General features: G+C 39.3%; 1 protein-coding gene across 1 annotated transcript; it reads left to right on the forward strand.

The window, feature by feature from the left end:
• The first annotated feature begins 4,726 nt into the window (after window positions 1-4,726).
• ttll6 (tubulin tyrosine ligase-like family, member 6) lies at window positions 4,727-21,889 on the forward strand. The gene is given in 14 exon segments (XM_063482287.1): window positions 4,727-4,875; window positions 7,186-7,226; window positions 8,054-8,172; window positions 10,543-10,673; window positions 11,062-11,218; window positions 11,308-11,451; window positions 11,753-11,838; window positions 11,928-12,153; window positions 13,488-13,666; window positions 13,765-13,953; window positions 19,241-19,400; window positions 19,679-19,972; window positions 20,951-21,033; window positions 21,655-21,889. Coding segments are annotated over 14 exon segments (2,193 nt in total).
• Window positions 21,890-23,033: the final 1,144 nt, after the last annotated feature.

Below are 23,033 nucleotides of genomic sequence, written 5' to 3' on the forward strand. Positions count from 1 at the left end.
CTCTTTATCCTTTTTGTATTGTAAATGTATGGACCAGAATTTATGTATATGTATTTCTTTGGTTTTATTGATCCACTAAAATTGGTTCCATGTGGCAAACAAACAAACAAGCAGTTCGACACCCCTGCATTAAACTATAATTTCCCATGAGGCTCACACACACACATATCAGTTAAATACCTGGAACAGCGTGTGCAGTCACGACTCGTCAGTTCAGTCGCTTGAAGCTTAGCAGTAGATCTTTAAAGCATCATAACAAAGGCAGGACATAGATAAGTGAGTGTGGAAGGGAGTAAGATGTCAGCTGATTATTAATTAATGTTGATTGACTGATTAATCAAGGCGTCTGATCAGTGCCAGCTTGTAGCCTCACCAGATTTTGTGCTACTCTTTCACCTCATCATTATTGTCCAGGCCCGTTATGTCTAATTAAGGCCTGTTCAGCAGCAAGGTACAGTGTCGCGTTTCTACTTTTTATTCTTCTTTGCCAAATGTTTGTCCTACATCTTCTCTTCTGTCTTCATGCTCCGGCTGAAGGTGCTTCGTTTCAGCTTGGCCAGGAAGATCGATGTCCAGCCTGTTCACTTACACCACACACTGCTGCAGCTCTTTTCAGCACAGATTTAAATTTAACAAGTCGAGGCGTTGAAAAGCACTTCTCCTATTTCACCGAACAAATGTCAGGGATTATACCTCTCCACTTGCTCCCCACTAAGATCTCTCAATCTTTTCAGGAGGGATTGGGTTTTTTATTTTTTGTCCCCACTGTTTCTAATTGGTCACCAGATCCACTGCTTGAGTCAAACTAAGTAAGTCAATCTGAGCTGATGATACAAATCTGCTTTTTTAAGGCTCCAGAGGTACAGAGACGTGGCTCACCTGTTTGCTTGTTGAGGAGTGTGGCAGTGTCTTAAGAAGCTCTTGAAGCTGAGATCCCTGATTCAAAGAGGTGTGGACAAAGGGGGAGCAACACCCTCTAATATCGATGACTTCACCAGTGCAGGTAAGTGAGAACTTTATCAAAGGATGATGAGACACTATTGAGCTGTCAGTTTATCAGATACACTGACATAGAACTGAAAACAGTCAAATGCAACAGGTTTTGAGTGCTAAAAGCCCAAATATTAGTTGTCATTCAACAGAACCACAAACTTCACCTTAGAAATGACAAAAACTCAGCAGATTGTGCCAAGATATGTCCAATCATAATCAGGAAAGGCAAACTAGAGGAAAGGTAGACTGCCACTCTCAAGGCCTCAGGTCTATGTCAGGGTGACGGACAGAATCATATGTCCCTTGGACACGATTGCAGTTTTGTCTCAGCCCTATATCCTCTCAGGGCTGTCTGAGGGCACATTAGACTTTGCCCAACCCATCTATGTGAGTTTTGTAGGAAAAGACATTCAACCACATGCCTCTTTGTGGGTTGTAGTTTTCGTGAGGTATTCAACCCCTGTTCCATCACAGTAAGAGCTTGGTTTGGATTAAATAAATTGGGGTTTTATACAATGATGTTCTGTTGGTTTCGTAGAGCAACAACCTGCAGCTTGTACTGGGGTGGTTTATAAATTGGCTGGGATGAGAATTAACACCTCCAAGTGCTAACAGGATGGAGTGTCCACTACAGGGCTAGAAGGAGTTTATGCTTCCAGTAGAGCAGTTAAAGTATCTCAGGGTCTCGTTCACAAGCGAGAGGAGATGAGAGCAGGAAGCTGACAGATGGACTGACACATTTGCAGTAATGTAGATAATGTACTGATCTTATGTGATAGAGAAAAGTCAGAAAATTGAAAGCAAAGCTGTCGACTTACTGGTCAGTCAAGGTCTGGGTCGACACACGACATAGTGGAGAGATTATGTCTCTCAGCTGGCCAGGGGATTACTTGGTATCCCCTCAGGAGAGCTGGAGGAGGTGGCTAAGGAGAGGCAGGTCTGGGTGTCTTTGTTCAGTCTGCTGCCCTCATCACCTGGATAAGTGTCAAAGTGTCTGAAAATGGATGGCTGGATGGATGCACGGGTGAATTATCCCAATACTGCTGAATTAAACTGGGTTAGTTTTAGTTACCGTTCACCACCGAAATTAGTCAAGTGACAGAGTTCCTCTTTGAATCTTTTTGAACTGTTAGCAGTTTTTTTAGACTTGGATTTATTAGCTTGTGCAAATGATATAGACTTAATTTTGCATTTTTATTAATTGAACTGAATTGAATTTACTTTATTTAAACAACTTGATACAATTGAGAAAGGGTTTTGCAGCCTGCTGCATGTGTATATGTGAAAAAATCCATATGAAGTTGTAATTGTTGTATGTTTTTTCTATGTATAGTTTTTCTCATTTGCATTGCATTACATTAGTGTCAAGTTTTAGACAATACAGTGTATCCCCTCTAAACACTGTGCTTAGTGCTGCATAGTTTTAGTAAGTGTTAGCGTGGCATGTCAAAGTTTAGTCTGACATTTAGTCTGATGTTACGTAGTGATAATTACCAGTTAAAGTCCCACTTTACTGGAGCATGCCATTGTTTGCTGAGGATTGGGGGCACAAAGGTGCTACTTATGTACCTGCTGTTGTTGAACACTGAAGGAGAGCCTTGGAGAAATCCTTCACGGGGCTGTAACTGTATCTGGGCTGAGGTCAGTGGGGTGTTTCGAGGCAGTGTAAAGCTCACAGTTCAGGGTCAGGATTATCCAGATCATTGGATCCGAGTGCTGTTACCTGGCACCGTAACCTCCCACTGTGTACCTGTGGTGTCCCTCTTTAATGCCACCAACCCGCAGTATTCTGTCACGATCATTACCAGGAGTTCACTTGAACTCACCTTGACCCTGTAAGACACCAGACAAGAGTCAGAGGCGAACGGCTGAGACGCTGCTGTGACAGTGACTCAGTTTAGGTCAGAATGCAGAAAGATGTTTACACAAGAACACGTAAATAACCCGAGTTAAGACCTGTACGTTGTCTTTGTGTATTTCACACAATGCCACACTAATAGGCTAGAGCAGGGGTGGGCAATCTCAGTCCACGAGGGCCGGTGTCCCTGCAGGTTTTAGATGTGTCCTCGAACCAACACAGCTGATTTAAATGGCTAAATTAGCTCCTCAACATGTCCTGAAGTTCTCCAGAGGCCTGGTAACGAACTAATCATGTGATTCAGGTGTGTTGACCCAAGGTGAGATCTAAAACCTGCAAGGACACCGGCCTTCGTGGACTGAGATTGCCCACCCCTGGGCTAGAATTATCCACGCTAAATGAATCGTATATTGTATACTGGGGACTAATTATAGACAACAGAGGTGTGTACTATGAACCAAGTTCAACATAGTAAGGCTTTCTTTTCATTGGCTTTCTTGATTAAAAAAAAAAGGGGTGAGATAACAGGTTATCAACAGTTTGTACCCCTCCTGACTGTTTCAAAATTGTGATTAAAGTCATAAAAACGACAATCCTTTTGCTATCAGGATGCGTCAGAACACTCTTCCTTGAAGAGATAAGCTTTTCAGAGTCAGTAACCAAGTTTAAATCACCTCTGACTGTCTGATTTTAGTCTTATATTTTTAATCTTTATGTTTTGTAGGTTTTTTTTATATGTGTAAATTTGACATTTGGCTGTCTGGTTAAGTCTAAACTATCCTGCTTTCCGTTTCCTTCAAAGCAAGTTGTAAACCCTTTTAAATGTACTGCAGGAATAAAGTAAATTATTATTATTATTATTATTATTATTATTATCATTATCTTTTTTATTGTTATTTTAGATCTGATGAAAAAACATTCAAAATGTTTGCTGATTGCTTTAAATTAGTAGTAGTAGTAGTAGTAGTAGTAGTAGTAGTAGTAGTAGTAAATAATTTTCCTCTAAAAGTTATGTTTCTATGCAGCCTCTTTGCTTTTATTAAATTTCCCCCATAGATCTCAGTTCAGGATTCTGAGTGCCATGTCTCTCTGCTTATACTTGCAGTGATACCTGCTACTTATATAAAATTACAAATAAGTTTAGTGATGTTTATCTGGAAGAGTGTGATCATTGGTGATCATTTCAGTGTGGTCATTTAGTAAAAGTGCTTTTAGGCTCGACAGTTTCCTGTCAAAAAACTTGATGATCAGGGTGATCGAGACAGCGAATGGTGCTTTGTGCTGCCTTTCTACTCCCAGTCGAAGGTAGGATGTTGTTGAGGAGATAAACTGTATAATATAAAAAGATAAGTCTGTCACTTCAACAGGGAAAATGGGGAAGGGATACTACTAAAAGACAACATCTGAAGAATGAATAGACTGAGATATTTTCACTTGTGTCCATGTATTGCTTCCTTACACCACTTACGATGTGTCTTTTTAATTTACGTTATAAAAAGCAGTAAAAGTAAAAAAGTGTCACACTTTAGCACTTCTGCTTGCTATTAGGATCATTTCACTGTGGCTGTAGTATTGCCCACTCTCTGTATCCGTACTGCCACAATAACCCTTGAATGCCGGCCTGTGACAGCACGCTGACAGCCAGAGCACTCACCTGATGAGAGAGATGGAAACAGAAACATGATTCCACGCGTGCACTTACAGCATGTAGTTTGTTCTATTTGATTGAATTTCATTGTGTGGCTGTATGGCACATACCATTCAGAATGAGAGATATGAGTGTTGGAAAATTGATCATTTTTCTGTTTGTGTCACAATTTCATGAAGTTTTTGGCATGCCTTGCAGGTCAGCTGAGCACATGTTTCTCATTCAGGATGGGTCTACCTCTGGACAGCCCAGAAAGAAACACCGACACACATAAATGTGAGCAGCGGGGTGAGGGAGAGGAGAGCGAAAGCCAAACTGAATCTTGCAAATGCATGCCGCAGCCCGTCAACAAGCAGAGAAGGAAAAGCAAGAAGAGGTACTTTACTGCTAGAGCTCGTCCATTTGTACGATGGCAATTCTGAAAAAGTTTGAACGCTGTATAAAATGTGAATACGAGCAAATGCAATGTTTTGCAAAGATCATGAACCATTATTTTATTCACAAAAGAACATGAACTGAGAAAATGTGCCATTTTTAAGAAAAATATTAGCGCTTTCTGAATTAGATGGCAACAACATGTCTCAAAAAGTTGGTAAGGGGCAACAAAAGGCTCAGATATATTCTTAAATTGGTAATCTTTCCAGAATTAAAATATTTATTGAATTTATTGACTATAATTAAATGAAAAATTAATCTAATATGTATACAGATGATAAAATGATACCTTTGAAATGTTGGGTTAATTCTTTTCAAAGTTTTGTTAAGTGGGTGTAACTCACTATTCTGTAAAATTGGCTGCTTTGGCTCCTCCAACCAGACAAAATTCTTCCAAAAGAGTGTGTCCATTATTCAAATTGCACTTCCAACCTTACATGGGTTGATTGTGAACCTAGGAGTTTTTAAGATGAGAAAAGTAAAAATTAAGAAGTGTCAACTTGGTAACTGAAGTTAAATGTTAATTTCCTTATTTTTGTCATGTGTTAATGTGTAGCTGGCAGGGTGCAGACTCAGAGGCAGGACTGCACTCAAAACAGCTTTTAATACAAAAATACCAAAACTCAGACTAAACAGGAATTAATTATATGGACAATATATGCACAGGAAGGAATCGGGGCAGAGAGGAAACACCTGGGCAACACAGGTGAAGAGAATCTAACTGATGAGAGACACATGAGAAAAGGGACTATCAAAATAAGACATGAACCATAACAAACTCAGAGACAGAGGCCCAGACAAGACACACAAACTTGACACAGGAACAGAGTAACAGAACACAGAGACATGACTGAAAGAGGACACAAGACTAATCTGAAACAATTAACAGAGAGAACAGACAACCACAGAGAGAGAGATCATAGATGAGGATAACCCAATATTACAAACTAAACAAAGAAGATAAACAGATACACACTATGACCTTGACATGAAACTGGACACAGACCAAAGGCAAACAAATACAGAGACAAAGACTGACTACTCACAGATACAAAACAAGGAACAAGGGTGACACAAGAGTGAAACTAACACTGATACAGAACTAAGGACCGAAAATATAAATACCAAAATTTGGAAGTACAAGGAAAGCAACATTAAACTATAAAGACAACATGCCATGGAACAAGAACAAATCCCAAAATAAACCAAAAAACATAAAACACATCACCTAAAAACCTAGGATCCTAACAGTTTTGAGTTTGCAGTAATTTAGAAGGATGTCACGTGAACTCAATATAAGTATTTGATGCTAAAAAGAAACATTTTACAACTAATTAGCTTAATTAGCAACAAGTTGGTAACATGATGGGGATGTAGAGAGAGGCTCACCTCAAAAAAGCGTGTCTATAAATTGTGATACAGATATCAGGATATTGTTACAGTCAAAATCTACATTAGATGCCTGTGTGATCTTTGGGCCCTCAGGTGGCACTGCCTTAAAAACAGGCATGGTTTTGTCATTGAAATACACAGGCTCAGGGACACTTCCAGAAAACACTGTCTGCGAACACAGTTCACCGTATCATCCATGAATGGGATTAATCCATATGCTACCTATGTCCATTTAATTCCGGATCCCTTTTTGTAATCACCCAGCTGTGCTTGAATTAGAATATCCCCAGAAATGTGCTCTTAGATTTCCTTCCATCTTACTTTGTAATTTGAGTTGCAACAGCAAAATAGAGCCCCTAATTGTGCCAGAGTATAATAATCTTTTAATCACAGTAATGTAAGCTCTCCCTTGCTCTTTGCCAGTAAAAGAGTTTGAAATCTTATTCTGGGTTTTTCCCTTGCCAAGTGTAGCACAATAATAATTTCTCCTTATTTACTGAACTGTTTGTCATTTATTTCTGTTGAGTGTTTGGAATAGATATAACACGTTTGATATGTTTTCAGTGTTCTATTGTGAATAAAATATGTATTTATGAGATTTGCAAATCATTGCACTCTGTTTTCATTTAGATTTTACACAGCATCCCAACTACTTCAGAACTGGGGTTGTACTTTTGCTGTTATCTCCCTTTGCAGGTATATTAACTGCCAAGCACCCTGTCAGTTATGATTCTATAACTCGTCCTGGAGGCTCTTAAGGTCTCTTTTCTCACTTATCCTCATCGTTCAGGAGAGCAAAACGAGGCACTGTGCAGCAAAGCAGATGTCTGTCCCTCTTTCTGTCTCTCTTGTCTTTCAGATGACTGTGGATCAACCTCACCAACTGCAAATATGAAAGTGGTACGTCTGCTAGAGATCACTAAATCAAAAATGTCCAATTTTAAGTTGTTTCTAGCTAGACAAGGCTGAATACAAATACTACAGATGTCAAATAGATAAAAGCATGTGGACAGTGCTTTTTCCATTTGGCTCTCTGCTGTAAATCCTTATTTTCATCATATATACAGTATTATAGAGATGTATGATCATATTGAGCGTGGGCAAGTTTCAAATAATGAAGTCACAATGCACCAAAAGCTCACCCTGATTTAATCTTTGAGTGTTTAGTGTTTAGGGTTTCAGACAGCTCTAAACACTCAGTTTCATATTTTATATTCCTCCTCTCGGCGTGAGCAGGGAAACTTCAAATCTGCTATTTACGAGGGGCAGCCAATCAGAACAATCATGACTGAAAGGTTTCAGGAAGTTGATTAACTAAGGGGTCACACAAGGCTCAATATAAAATAAATATATAAAATCCCAAATGTGAAATGTGGAGTAATCACATGATTACTTAACAGACTTTGTAAAACACATCAAATTCACACAATACAAAACAAAAAGGTTCAATAACAGATAAAGCATCTAATAACGGCACAGTAAAATATCACCAATAAACCAATCCTACTTTTAAAACTGCCAGGAATAAAAAAACAAAACAAAAAAATCCCATCTAAATAATAACAGTAATTTTTATAAAGTTTGTCTCACTCTATGTATTTTATCTAAAAAAAACAGCTTTTTTTACAATACACTTTAAAACACTGTACAAGCAGAGAGGGGCCTCTGGTTGCCTGTGGGAAACAGATGGAGTGCTGTTAAGATGCGAAATGTTTGATTTGTCACAGTGTGGCGAGCTGCTCGTAGATACGGCCTCAGAGAGGCGATGGACGGTGAAGATTGGACGCTGTTCTGGACCGACTGCTCAGTGTCTCTAGACCGTGTTAAGGACATGAAGCGTTACCAGGTAATCAATGCACCTAACTAACCTAACACCTCCATCACTGCCATCATCAGAAAAGATTATTGGTGCTTCAATTGATTATTTATTAATTAAATGTGTGATTCTATTTGTGAAGCGGAATATTCATCTGTTTCTTCAAACTATGACATTTTTCTAAATATCTTTACCAATGAAATGATGATGTACATGTCCTTTTTCAGTCCATGCTTTCAATTTGCCATCATACTGGGTAATTCGATGCAGTCAGCCTGACTCTCTTTGACCATGAGTAATTTATTAAAGTAGATTTGTTAGAGATCTTTTGAGATATATATATATAACACCCATCTCGCCCCTGCGGGCGGTTTATCCTTCAAGCTCGGGTCCTCTACCAGAGGCCTGGGAGCTTGAGGGTCCTGCGCAGTATCTTAGCTGTTCCCAGGACTGCGCTCTTCTGGACAGAGATCTCCGATGTTATTCCCGGGATCTGCTGGAGCCACTCGCCTAGCTTGGGAGTCACCGCACCTAGTGCTCCGATTACCACGGGGACCACCGTTACCTTCACCCTCCACATCCTCTCGAGCTCTTCTCTGAGCCCTTGGTATTTCTCGAGCTTCTCGTGTTCCTTCTTTCTGATATTGCTGTCATTCGGAACCGCTACATCGATCACTACGGCCGTCTTCTTCTGTTTGTCTACCACCACTATGTCCGGTTGGTTAGCCACCACCATTTTGTCCGTCTGTATCTGGAAGTCCCACAGGATCTTAGCCCGGTCATTCTCCACCACCCTTGGGGGCGTCTCCCATTTTGACCTCGGAACTTCCAGGCCATACTCGGCACAGATGTTTCTGTATACTATGCCGGCCACTTGGTTATGGCGTTCCATGTATGCCCTGCCTGCTAGCATCTTGCACCCTGCTGTTATGTGCTGGATTGTCTCAGGGGCATCTTTACACAGCCTGCACCTGGGGTCTTGCCTGGTGTGATAGACCCCAGCCTCTATGGATCTTGTACTCAGAGCTTGTTCTTGTGCTGCCATGATTAGTGCCTCTGTGCTGTCTTTCAGTCCAGCTTTGTCCAGCCACTGGTAGGATTTCTGGATATCAGCCACCTCCTCTATCTGCCGGTGGTACATACCGTGCAGGGGCCTGTCCTTCCATGATGGTTCCTCGCCTTCCTCCTCTTTCTTGGGTTTCTGCTGCCTGAGGTATTCACTGAGCACGGTGTCAGTTGGGGCCATCTTCGTGATGTATTCATGGATGTTTCTTGTCTCATCCTGGACTGTGGTGCTGACACTCACCAGTCCCCGGCCTCCTTCCTTCCGCTTAGTGTACAGCCTCAGGGTGCTGGACTTGGGGTGAAACCCTCTATGCTTCTATCTCCTCCTTTGGCCAGCCTATTACCCCAGCAGGGTATCTGATCACGGGCAGGGCGTAGGTGTTGATGGCCCGGATCTTGTTCTTACCGTTCAGCTGACTCCTCAGGACTTGCCTGACCCTCTGCAGGTTCTCTCTCTCTCTCTCTCTCTCTCTCTCTCTCTCTCTCTCTCTCTCTCTCTCTCTCTCTCTCTCTCTCTCTCTCTCTCTCTCTCTCTCTCTCTCTCTGTGTGTGTATCTGTGTATCAGACTTGTTTAAAAGATGTAACTACTGTGATATCACCCACTGTTTAGTGATATCACCCACTGTTTAGTGAAGTCTTGAGCTGAGTGTTTTTACCATCAACAGCCATGGACACCTACGAGCTCACACACTTGGGATTATTAAGTTATAATTAACTTTTTCCTCCTTTATCGTTGGAATGGAAAGATACTTTGGGTTGCTCCTCTATTCACAGGGGGTCACCGCAGCAGGTCACTCTGCATGTTTGATTTTCTAGATTTTTTTCTTCCTGGTTGGGTTTTGCGTCTCCGTTTGGGAAAGCTTTCACTTGTTTAAACCCATCCCAAAAAGGTTCACTGAGGTCACAGAGCGATGAGGCCAAGGACTGTCTTCTCATAGACTTCTGTTCAGCTTGAGGTCTGTTTGCAGTGCGAGTCATCACTCCCTGCTGGCTGTTAGAAATAATGCAGGTTTAAGGCACTCCTGCACAGGGTTCACTGTTCAGGCTCTGGAGCTACATCTACTGCATCTGCTACACTGTTAGGTGTGTTCTTCTGGTGCTCAGTTGGGATCGGGGGAATTTGAAGTCTAGATCACAGATGTGGGCTCTTTGCCATGTTCCTCTTGATATTTCTGAGCAATATGTCTGAAAGCAACAACAACATAAATGCCAGGACCTGAAATTCCAAGCAGAACACTCCATGATCAGTGCTTGTGATTTTAAATTGGTGACTGATTGTTTAAAATATATTGTTGGCGACTGTCCTGTAATGCCGTGTAAACCTGTCTTTGCAGAAAATAAACCATTTCCCGGGGATGAACGAGATCTGCCGCAAGGATTCTCTGGCCAGAAACATGAACCGCATGCTGAAGCTCTTTCCCAAAGACTACAACATCTTCCCCAGAACATGGTGTCTTCCTGCAGAGTCAGTCTGCAGTTTCCACTCTGTTTTTTTCCCCCCAAAATCTATTTACCACATTTTTGAAAACAACTACAAAATGAAAATAAGAAAGACAAAAAAAAACCCCTCTAGTGCACAAATTCAACAAAACAAACAAAAACAGAAACAGGAGTTTTTGTTTTTTTTTAATTATCATTCTGGCTCTAAATCTTCCACGTATTTTAAAAAGGATCACCAAACCTTTTCAAACACCTCTTTTGTAACCTTCAGTATTAATATAATTCTTTCTCATCCAGTGCGTGACATTAGATCTGTGAGGTTTTTTTCCCCCTAAAACAATGTTGTTAATATTTAGGCATTAAAAAGATAATAGGTTCACTCATCTGTGTTCATCCTCTCTATCTCACTGCAGTTCCAGCGACTTTCATGCTTACACTAGGGCCAAAAAACACAAGACGTATATCTGTAAGCCTGACACCGGTTGTCAAGGCAAAGGCATCTTCATCACCAAATCCAGTAAAGACATCAAACCTGGAGAACATATGATCTGCCAGGTTTACATCTCCAGGGTGAGCAAACGGGTGCAACACATAAAACACCTGCAACAAAACGCACAGTGTATGATGCTTTTTCTGTTCTTTATAAATGACCTCTTCAGCCTTTCATCATTGATGGGTACAAGTTTGACCTGCGTGTCTACGTGCTCGTGACGTCATGTGACCCATTCAGCATTTTCATGTTCAAGGAGGGCCTGGCTCGCTTCTGCACCACAAAGTACAGCGAACCAACGCTCAGCAATGTGGTAAGAACTGTTAAAGATGGACTGACCGGTGCCAGGGCTGACTTATAGAGACACACTTATTTAGGTCCAGTTAACTCTGCATGCATCTCTGGAAGTAAATCTATGGAGGATTTTCAGAATAAAAGCCCCAAGTTAGTGATAGGAATTTGGCAGAATAGTTAAAATTGTCAGTTTATCTGTTTGTTTTTATATATGTATTTTGTATCATATTTTATTTTATTTTGATTTTATTCATTGCTGTATACGTGTTCCTGTGAGTTTAATTACTTAAATAAATAGTAACTAGTCTCTCTAACATTAGGATGACGTGTGTATGCATCTCACCAACTATTCCATCAACAAGCACAGCGAGAACTTTGTCCGTGATGAGGATTCTGGGAGCAAACGGTGAATACTGCTCACACTGAAGATAGTGCATGATGTGGTACATCGCCAACGCTCTTGAAAGAATCCATGTTCATTGTTGTTCCGTTCAGAAAGCTGTCCACCCTGAACAAGCTCCTGGAGTCCATGAACTACAGCACAGAGAAGATGTGGAGCGACATCGAGGACGTTATCATAAAGACTCTGATCTCGGCCCATCCCATACTCAAGCATAACTACCAAACGTGTTTCCCCAACCACACCACCGGCAGCGCATGCTTTGAGATCCTAGGCTTCGATGTACTGTTGGATCACCGGCTCAAACCCTGGGTGCTGGAGGTGACAGACCAGTTACACAATACTGTAAAACAAACATATATGTGATTGTTACTCATGCAGCCTCACTTTCTCGTGTTCTGGAAAGCCGTATGATTCTTGACTGAAAGGTTACAAAAACATTATGGTCTATATTCTCTGTCAGCTATCTCCAGGTCTTTACTGAAGCTTTATTCCATTAACTAAAATATAAGCCTAATGGAAATATTCTGCATGTGTTGTACCAAATATACCATTAATTTGTTGTCTTTGGGTCTTTGGTAACCTGATTCATGGACATGTTTTAATCCACAAATCAATACAGTCTCTCAAGTAGTCTATTGGGATGCTTTTGGGTTTTTTACTACTCATATTATTTTTTTTTTAAAGTCTGTCTTTTGACTAAGTAGCCTTTATTTATTTTTATTACCTATTAATTTTATTAAGATTATGTCCCAGTTATGACCAATTCTCTCGCAAAGATTTTATATGACAATTTCAAGTGGAGCTCAAATATGCTTTTCCCTATTTTCTGTCATCTACAGATAGGGACCGAATTATTAGTCCCCAATAAAAATGTAATTTTCTTTTAAATATTTCCCAATGTTACACAGCACAGGGACGTTTTAACAGTTGTAGCAAAGCTTTTATAGACAGCCTAATTTCATTTTGGATGCTTACAGAGTTTTACTTTGCGTGATTAAATCCTAATGCTAATAGTCGGCTGTGTGTCCTTTTTGCTGGATAGCAGCCCGCAGTTCTTTGTTGTAGTTTTCAACAAGTCTCACATCCACCTCGTAAACAATCTCAGCCCATTCTTCAATGGTCACTCTCCCAAGCTTCTTGAGATTTGTTCGTCTTCTGGGGACCGACCTTGGTCTTAAGTTCACGTCACAGATTTTCAATGTGATTCAAGGCTTTTTTCCAGGCCAGTCAATAACGTTCCCTTTGGTCTTCTGAAGGTAGTTCTTTACTAAGATAAGAGCCAGATGAATGCCGGGACACGTATAAATGACACAAACACATCTGATCCCAAACAAATAATAACAGTCAAATTCTGTAATTAAAAACAAACAAACAAACAAAAAAGTTACGGTATGTTTGTATTTTTGAAACAACTGGGTGTGAGGTCGACATTTGCATTGTGCCCTTTATAGATCTTTTAGATCTTGAATTAAAAAAAAGTTGGGTAAACATGAATTGGTGAATCGATTAAGTTAGCTTGAATTCAACCAAATTTGTTCAGGTGTGTGTGTGTGTGTGTGTGTGTGTGTGTGTGTGTGTGTGTGTGTGTGTGTGTGTGTGTGTGTGTGTGTGTGTGTGTGTGTGTGTGTGTTTCTGAATATATTTATGTCCAGGTGAATCACTCCCCAAGTTTTACCACTGACTCCCAGCTGGACCGCGAGGTGAAGGATGCTTTGCTGTACGACACTCTGGTTCTCATCAACCTGAGCGCCTGCGATCGTCGTAAGATTACTAAAGAGGAGAGACGCAAGGTGAAGGAAAGGCTGCAGCAGCACCGCTCCAGAGAGGCCAGGTACGGTGAACAGAAATGGTGTGAAGTTTTCCCAAGGTCACACACACCACACATCTGTAGTGAAGGTTAGTGTTTCCGTGTGTGTATTTTATCGGCAGGTCAGAGGAGCTGCGTCAGTGCCAGGCAGCCACGGTGAAGCAGATGGAGAGGTACGAGGCCAAACACCTGGGAGGCTTCAAGAGGATTTATCCCAGAGAGGGAGGGGAGAAATACGACAAGTACTTTAAACACAGCAGCTCGCTCTTCCACGAGACAGCGGCATCGAAGGCCAGAGAGGAGTGTGCCAGGTACCTCCAGCATGCTGTCAGTACACTCAGTACAGCTCAGCAAAGAGCAGGTGCTGCGAGTTACGCACAGACCGTTTCTGAAATCATCCACACAGACACAAAGAAATAAGTAAAATTTTTTAAAAAAAAGCAGAGGGAGCACTCCAGTGCAGGGAGAATTGAATTATTCTGCCTAGTTTCCATATAAATACAGACACTTGGGTAATAATAAAAATTTTTATTCATACAGCACTTCTAACATTTATACAGGAGAACTAAATTAACATCTCTGCTGTTATTTAAAGAGAGTACAGTGAGAAGACTATATAAAATAATATTAATTATAAAAAGACCACAAAGATCGCAAAAAGCTTAAATTTCTAGCTTAACCTGTGCGAGGTAATAATTTCTCATCTTGTGACAAGTGGTAGAAAAAGTTAGCTGATTAACAACAAACTGTAATTAAAGCTGTTTATTCATAAACTATTCCTCCTGTTTTGGTTATTTCTAATACTAACCAGCCCTGCAGCACTTTTTCAGGTACTTAATTCAGTATTTAACAGTGAGTTGAACCAAATTCTGTAGCGGACACAAATTTTGGTGACCGTTAAATTGCTAATGGGCAACATATGTTTTAAGTGACTGTGAAACAAATGCAAACAGGGAACATAACATCACATTTGTAGAGGGATGATAAAATGAACATAATAAGTAGGAAAATATAAATAATTAGGATTTATCATAAATCTTTTTAATCACTGTATGTGTGATGATGTCCGTGCAAAGTTTTTGTTCAGACTGGCTCGCTCAGTAACGAGGTATTAGGTTACATACAGGCATAGATGCATACATAGGCTGCAATCATTATAGCAAGATATTTCCTCCTTACAACTGATACATTTTTATTAATAATTTACATAAAAAATGCAAAAAGAATCTGGATCAAGTTTTTGTAATGTGAAGATCCAAATCATAATAAGTTTAATATTTTGTGATTTTGAATTGTTTGCTGGTAGATTTTTATGAGCTCTGTGAATTATTATTTTTTTTAAATTTACATTTCAAGAAGTAATCTTACAAATTGCTTGACTGATAAATAAAAACGCATATTAAATATTTTTGCAAATCTGTTTGCTGATTGGTAATAAAACACTGGACAAATATTCAAATATGCAGTGTGCTTACTTACTAAAATCTAAATTAAAGATAAATTGTGATTTTTCCAATGAAGGAAAAGGAATAGACGGCATTTTAAATATTTTATTTGGAATGTTGCCTAAAAAAAATGCATAGCAATTCATTTACCATATTTTCCACACTATAAGGCGCACTTAAAATCCTTTAGTTTTCTCAAAAATCGGCAGTGCGCCTTATACTCTGGTGCGCCTTATCTATGAATTCTGGCTGTGTTTACTGACCTGAACCGATTTTATGTGGTACATGGTGCTCAAAAATCTATCAAAAAATGTTTTAGTAGGACTTTGCTAAGCTACGAAGCCTGATGGATTGTCTGAGCCTTATGGCTACCATAGTCAGGAGCCTCGTGGCTCATAGTAATCTGGGTCCAAAACTCCGTCAGTGTCAGGTCTCTAACAACACTGTGTAAATTCTTTCATCTTTAATAAAATGATCAGTGTTGCTGCTTTACCAGGTGTAATAATTAAGTTTAACATCCAGGCATCCATGAAAACAGAATTTATTAAATTTAACGGAGTTAGAAGTTAGCAGGAAGGTAGCAGAAAGTTAGCTCGCTAGTTACCTAAACATGATATAGCACGTTCTGACTGAGAGATTTCTGGGCAAAAATAAAACGTACAGCTCTGCTATCACTTCCAACACGAATGAAGACAGAAAAGTACACAGCAGTGACATTTGTAGGGTTACTGAAGTTGGACTAGCTGCTATATAATGCTGTGCTAGTGATCGCTAGCGACACAGCTATGTTAGCATACCAAAGCATAACACAGTGAAGCTGGAGAATGAATGCTAACTTTTTCCACCTGTTAAATTTTCCCAATGTTTTTTTTTTTTTTTTCGGACAAATGCATGGAAAATTGATGTAAACGGAGAAAACTTCAGTAGGGGAGAACAACTGAGATAATCCAGCCACAATATGAGGTTAGTCATTAATGTAAGATAAGATAACCTTTATTAGTCCCACACCTGGGAAATTTGTTTTGTTACAGCAGAAAGTGGACAGTGCAAAGTTACATAGCAAAAATTAGAAAAACACTGGAACAACATATACTGTTGTTCCAGTGTTTATAGAGCAGCTACCAGAGAATTCAACATTAATGAATCAATGGTACGGAAGTGGAGGAAGCAAGAGGAATGAGTTGAGTAAAGTTTGACTTATCTGACTGTTTTGTTTAGTTTAATGCGCTTTATAATTCCATGCGCCTTATGGTCCGAAAAATAGGGTACTATGATTGCAGTTAATTTAAAGAATTTTTAAATAATCAAATGAAAATCTTATAACATGAGACTAAAATGTGCCCCTAAGTGGTTCTCTGGTGACCTTTTTAAGAAAAATGTGACTGCATTTACATAAACATAACCTTTTAAGAATGTAGCTTCATATATTTTTGTAGCTTGCATCAAAGCATTTAAACCCAGTTTTTCAGAGTTCAGTGTGAGTAATGAGATTGTTAGAAAGTCGTGTATTTAAATGTAAGCAGAACTAAAGAACAAGACATCTGTGATTTAAAAAAAAAATAAAAACAGAAGACTGTGATAGGTGGATAAAAAAACATGCACATAAGTAATATCACTAATAATTAAGCACAGACTAAACTGTACTACAGTACAAAACTACAGTACAGTACGGAGACTAGTAAAAGAAAAATGTGATTATTGTTTTCAGTTTTCTTAGTAGATGTTTCACATAGGTCTTAAAATATTCCAGGATCTTTGGAAGCCAGTTCAGGTGGTTGTGATCCTCAAATCATGACCTTGTTCTAAATCCAATCATTTTTATTGATGATAATAATAATAATAACAATATATGAATCAATAATGCAAATCTGTTCTTCCAAATGTGGATTAATTTTGCCTTTTTAAAAAGTGGAAAATATTCGTGTTCTGTATATAGACACAAATCAGTCAATCTATTACATACAGGTTGTCATGGCACCAAAATTGAAAGACAGCTAGAGAAAGTAATCTTATGTTCACAGTGATTGACAAAGTGCTCAAAGTTTTTTCTGAGACCATTAATGCAATTGGGTCCTAGTTTCTATTAATTTTGGTTCCCTATTGTATTACTTGTGTTTTTTGTTTACTTATAGATTACTTTAGTTGTAGAAGTTCCCTTCTTGTTCCCCAAGTCTCTTCTGTGTTTTTTCTCCTTTTGTGTCTGCTTTGTGAAGTCAGTTGTGTCTTTGTTTATCTTTTCAGTTGTGTTTATCTTTTTGTGTGTTTGTCTCAGTTTTAGGTTTCCTGTTTTATTTTTCTAGTCCCTTGTCTTACGTGCATTGTGTGTAGTTTTGCTTCCCTTTGTCGCATTAGTTAGATTCTGTTCACCTGTGTCTTTTTTACCCCAGATGTTTCCTCTCTCCTTAATTACCTCATCTGTGTTTGTCTGTAAGTCCTCAGTTTTACTCAGTTCTTCGCCATGTCCTCCTTATCCCATGTGTTCCCCCGGCGACTCCCTTGTGAATCCCTCCCCGCTGCTCTACATTAGTGTGTATTCTGTATTTTTGTCCTCAGCACTTCCTTCCTTAGGTCACATCTCTGTCTTAGGAGCGTTTGGGTCTGTCTCTTACCTCCCGCACAGATAATCCATGAAAGGCTGATGCAGAAAAAAGTTGAGGCCATCTCAGTTTTGATTTGTCGCTCCTGGAAATGATACGTAGCCAGTCGCTTTTTTGCCGGTAGTGTGATCACACTCAGCTGTACATGCAGACATGCCTCGGGGTGATTTAATATGTGCAAACATTACGGAATAATTGAACAAATTGAAGGATTTAAACCTGTCCTAATAAAACAGAATTTAATAGTGCGTAATCCTGCCACCAAATTATGTGCAGTCATGGAATAAATTTCCCTTTAAGACGCTGATGACACTCCGCTGCATGTGCCTGTAATTCTCACATTATTAAATTAAAAGGCCCCTGTGTCTGCCATGAAAAACTGGGTGTCACATCGTTTCCTGCTACTAACTATGATTAGCCAACAGTTTAGATAGCAGTTTGATCAAATGGTAGAGATTCTGGACAACTATGATTTCTCAAAGGGCAAGTGTTTGTCGTCGTGTTCGATCCTGCTCTCTGCTGTGATCGTCACATCGAAGAAAGCTCCACGACCACCTGTTTCCACCTACACGCTTACATCTGCTCTGCTGTATGCTCACGTTCATGCAGACTTCTCCGATATTTCCTAAAACAGTCTTCACTTGTCTTCATGACAGTTTAGTTGTTTTTGTGCAGCAATGCCATGGTCTGTGGAGTTTTTTAGTGCAGTTTTCTGGTTTCTGTTTTTGTTAATACGCTCAGTCCCATGTTTATCTCTCTACGATAGATACACCTTCAGCTTTCTTTGTATTTTGGGTTACTATTCCAGCCGTGTCTCTGTGTGAGTTTTTCACCTCGGTGTGTGGTTTGGTTCTTTTGTTATTTGGTGTTTTATTTTGGTAGTCATCATTTGTCTCCTGTGCTTTGTATTTTTATTCCTCCCTTGTGATTGTGTTAATTAAGTTCCTGTTTCCTGCATTTCATGATAAAAAGGAACCAAATGCACGATATATATAAATAGCCATTAAAGTTTTGCTTTATTTATGATTCCACCTAAAAACTAATTTAAAAGTTGAAAACAAACATCCTGTCTTTTTATTTATTTTTTTAACAAAATAAAAATGGAAGATGAGGTATCTAAAATGTAGAGACAACAGAGTGCATCATGGAGACAGTAGGAAAATGTGAACATGCAAAAATCTGTTTCAAAATAAAATGCAAGACGGGAAACCAAAATAAGATGTTCTCTGCATTTAAAAAAAAAAAAGAAAGGAAAAAAAAATAATAATAATACAGTTATAAGTAAATGTGGATGAGATTTATCAGATTTAACTGGTTATTTTACAGGAGTGATCACTGGAGTTAATTTAAGTTTTTATTTATTTATTCAAAATAAGATTAATGGACTTGCAGAGGGATCCGAGTTTCTTCTTCTACACTCAATATTTGTCCTCTGTGTTTTAAAAAAACATCTAAAACAAGAGTACCATAATAAAGCTAAAAAAGTGATTTAATTTGTTTAAATACTTTAAATTATTGTCAAAGTGATGCTGAAATGTGTGCTTTTATTCTTTTAGGCAACAGCTGCAGGAGCTGCGTCTGAAGCAGGAGCAGAAGGAGCACTACCAAAGGAGAGGCCGGAGGAGAGACTCGCAGGGGGAGACTGCAGGGGAAGGAGTCAAACCACGAAGGGCCCCATCATCCCCGACCCCCATTTCTAACTGCGACCCAGCATTGGTGAGGCTGTGTTTGAAGATGCAGTACCCACATGTAACCACAAGAGGGAGACACAGCTTCAGTCCGTGATGAATGGCTTTGACTGTGGCTGGTCTTTCTGTCAGAGTATTGTTTAGATTATCTAAATAATATTCCTGATCATTTTATTCAGTTTTAAATAAACAGATTTTATTTTCAGTACAGCAAACCAATGATATTCTCATATATTTTAAAAACCTGCATATACATCGAAGCAATAAAAACTACTTGATTTAAATGTTCTCCCCCCCCCCTCCCAGCCTCCTGTGTCCGGCCTGTCAGCAGCTCCGGAGTCTGCAGAGGTCCAAGAAGAGGAGCAGGAGCATCCGGATAAGGAGGAGAAGGTGGTGGTGGAGGAGAGGGAGGAGGAGAAAAAAGTGGTATTAATAGGCGACCACGAGCAGCTCAGCGTGCTGTACCAGAGGCAAAAACTAGTGCAGGACCTCGGGGTGGTGAGCCAGATCCAGCAGCTGCTGCAGGGCCACAGAGAGGGAGGGGGAGCAAACGACTTCTGCTCCCAGCAGCAGAGAAATCATCAAAGGCAACACAGGAAGGTAAGACCTGACCACCAGTCCATGCAAAATAAACCGTTTCTCATTTATTGTGAGTATTATTATCTGACAGTTGCCATCATCCTTTTTTATTTCAGTTGGATTCACTGACGCATTTTTGTCAAAGGACTAAAGAGCAGGACATACCTGTGCAGGTACTCTCCAGCCAAATTAATCCACTGCTCTTCTTTCTTTATTTTAAATCAGTGCTCATAAACTTAAGAAATTAATCATGTCAGCTGCCCTGTCTCTTTAACTTTCAACTTTACTAGGTGGTCAGCCTTTCTTCCTCAGTCTTAATAGAGAATTAAAGGAAAAAGAACATTTTCTATGATTGTTTTGTGGCTTCTCATTCCTCACCAGGACTGCAACAGCAGTTATTTTCACTGCTTATTTTCAGTTTTTAATTTAAAGATTAATTTATTTGTCAGTGTATAAAAATATTAAAAAGAATACTTTTAGTGTATTATTATATATGATAAAAACCCCAGCAAATTATCATTTATGAGCAGCCTGAACCAGTGAAAACGTTTTATTTTTACTCTTAAAATAATTAATAATTGATTAAAATCCATGATAATTAATGTTCTTTTGAGCAACAAGTTGATTTAATCCGTTATTCTTTGCATGTCTGTTTGTAACACTTAGTGTTATTCAGGCTTTGCTCTGGATTATGAGTTGAAGAAACATTTTCCTCGGCATGCAAAGCTCAGGTTGTTTGTAAATTTGATGGTTTTTACCTCTGAAAGTGATGAAATCCAAAACACATCAGCATCAGCGTCAGCGGTTCGGCAGCGGTTTGAATATATAATCATCAGAGAATGAATTGGGTTAACAGTTCATAACCCTGACTGATAATTCACTGCGCTAAATAATCATTATGGCACAGAATCTAAACGGCATCGTTTTATCGCTGTGTTCGCAGCAGCTCGGGTCCGTCATGACTCAGCAGCGTTTGCTCTGGCCCACTGTGCACCGCAGCTGCCCGAACGGCGAGTCCAAGAGCCACGGCAGAGCAGGAGAAATACGCCGGATCGTCAGCCCCCAGCATGCGTCCTGCGCAGGTAACCATACTGAGATCTCAGGTCAGCCACAGAGAGGTAACGCTGGTTCATTTTCAGCCTAATAGCCTTTCTCTCAACATCCAGCTCCTGCTTCCTGTTTACTGAGTGTAAGGAGTCTTTGGTACGACTGTAACACTGGAGATGTATAAATAAAACTGAATTTAATGTCTTTTCCCCTCCTGCTGTTTTCTGTTTTCTAAAACATGAACATCACTTGAAGAAAATGTAGAAATACATTTTTTTTAATCACCAAAAATGCATAAAAAATTAAAATACACGGGAGAAGTGTTTAAATCTACATAAAATTACCATCTACCATTAAAATTACCATGAAAATATTAAAACATTTATTTACTGTGTCCCATTTTGGTTTTTTTTTTAACATTTTTATAAATAAATAATCAGGCTGTGCTATTAGTTTAGGAAAAAATCTGCTGGTATTATTTCATTTGCAATAATTTCCACACACACATAATTAAAACATCAGAAAATACAGTGGGCTCTTGTGGAAATGGTAATAGCATTTATACAGAGATGTTTTTTTTTAAATATATTAACAGAGTGGGGGTTTTTTGTGTGTGTATGTGTGCGTGTGTGTGTGTGTGTGTGTGTGTCTCTCAGACTTCTTCTTCTGTTTTCAGTCAGCGGCTCTCTGAGCAGCTTCTACACCGACGCCCGGTCCCGTCCCGGCATCCCGACCATAAACTACATCTCCAAAGGAGGCCCTCGATGCACCAACGACATGTCCCACGACCCCGACGCCCTGCGCAGCCTGCTCGTCATCTCCACGTGCGTCCCGCTGCTCCGGAGGCCTGGCTTCCCTCACAGAGCGACCCAGCACGGTAAAGGGCAGTGAGGGCAGCGGGACCGCCGACCTCACGAAGCCCCTCCGAGTCCAGACCTGCAGCTCTCACCTCACACTGAAGCTGCTCCACAGAGAAAATGATTTTTATGCAAAGAGCCTTGAAGAGAGAAAATTCAGAAATACACGATGCCTTTGATGGACATTGATGTTTGTATGTAGCTTTTATACCTGCAAACCAGCTGCCTGCCACTGAATGAGCTCCAGCAAAGCCCAAACAGCATTACAGCTTTTTTTTTTTTTTTTAAATACTGATTCTGTGTGCTCAGATTTATCCATTAAATCTAACCTGATGCATAAATCTGAGATAGATGTTTAATATTTTGCTCTGAGGATGAATTATTTCAAACAGAGTGCCAAAATAAAAGCACGCTGGGTTAACATGATATTGAAATCTTTTACTCTGAAAGAAAAAAAATGTGATTCTAATAAACTCACTGATTTATATGAACATAAACTGGCTCAGCTAAACTGAAACTATTAAAGGTTCATTATTTAATATTAAATTTAGTTTGAAAAGCTTCACACTGGGGGACATTAAGGATAAAAGCCAGCTGCTCTCATGTTTGTGCAGTCAAGTATTGAAAATAACTTTATTTGCGCTGATGATCAATAAAATGTCTTTTTTTCAAGTGATTTAGTTTAATCGTCTTTATTGTCACTTTCTGCAAAAAATAAGATTAAAAAAAATCTACTTTTTAAAATTAATAAATATTCTTTCTGTGATTACATTTTAACACATTTTTTCTAAATAGTTTTAAATTTCTTTTTGATGGTGATTGCCTCCTTTCGTCTTGACGGCTTTCAGATAAGAGGCCATAAAGTTTTACAGCTTCTCTGGATCCGGTTTCTTTGTAGCTGGCTGAGAGCAAGGTACCAATAAACTAAAAAAAAGAAAAAGATCAAATGCGCTGAGAAATTATTCGATATTATTTTAAAATGTGAGGAAGTGTTTTCATTACTGATAAATATAAATATTTAGTATCGAGTCCGCTTGCATTATAAAGCGCCTGAGCTGTTTTCTGCAAGCTCCTGTGAAACTCGGGGGTCCACAGACGAATTTATTTAATTATAATCATATTTATCTTTTAAAAAAAAAGTAAAATCTGGGGGTTAAATTTAGGAGCTAATAAAGGAT

The sequence above is a fragment of the Pelmatolapia mariae genome, linkage group LG8 (assembly GCF_036321145.2).
Source record: "Pelmatolapia mariae isolate MD_Pm_ZW linkage group LG8, Pm_UMD_F_2, whole genome shotgun sequence".
Lineage (NCBI taxonomy): Eukaryota > Metazoa > Chordata > Actinopteri > Cichliformes > Cichlidae > Pelmatolapia > Pelmatolapia mariae.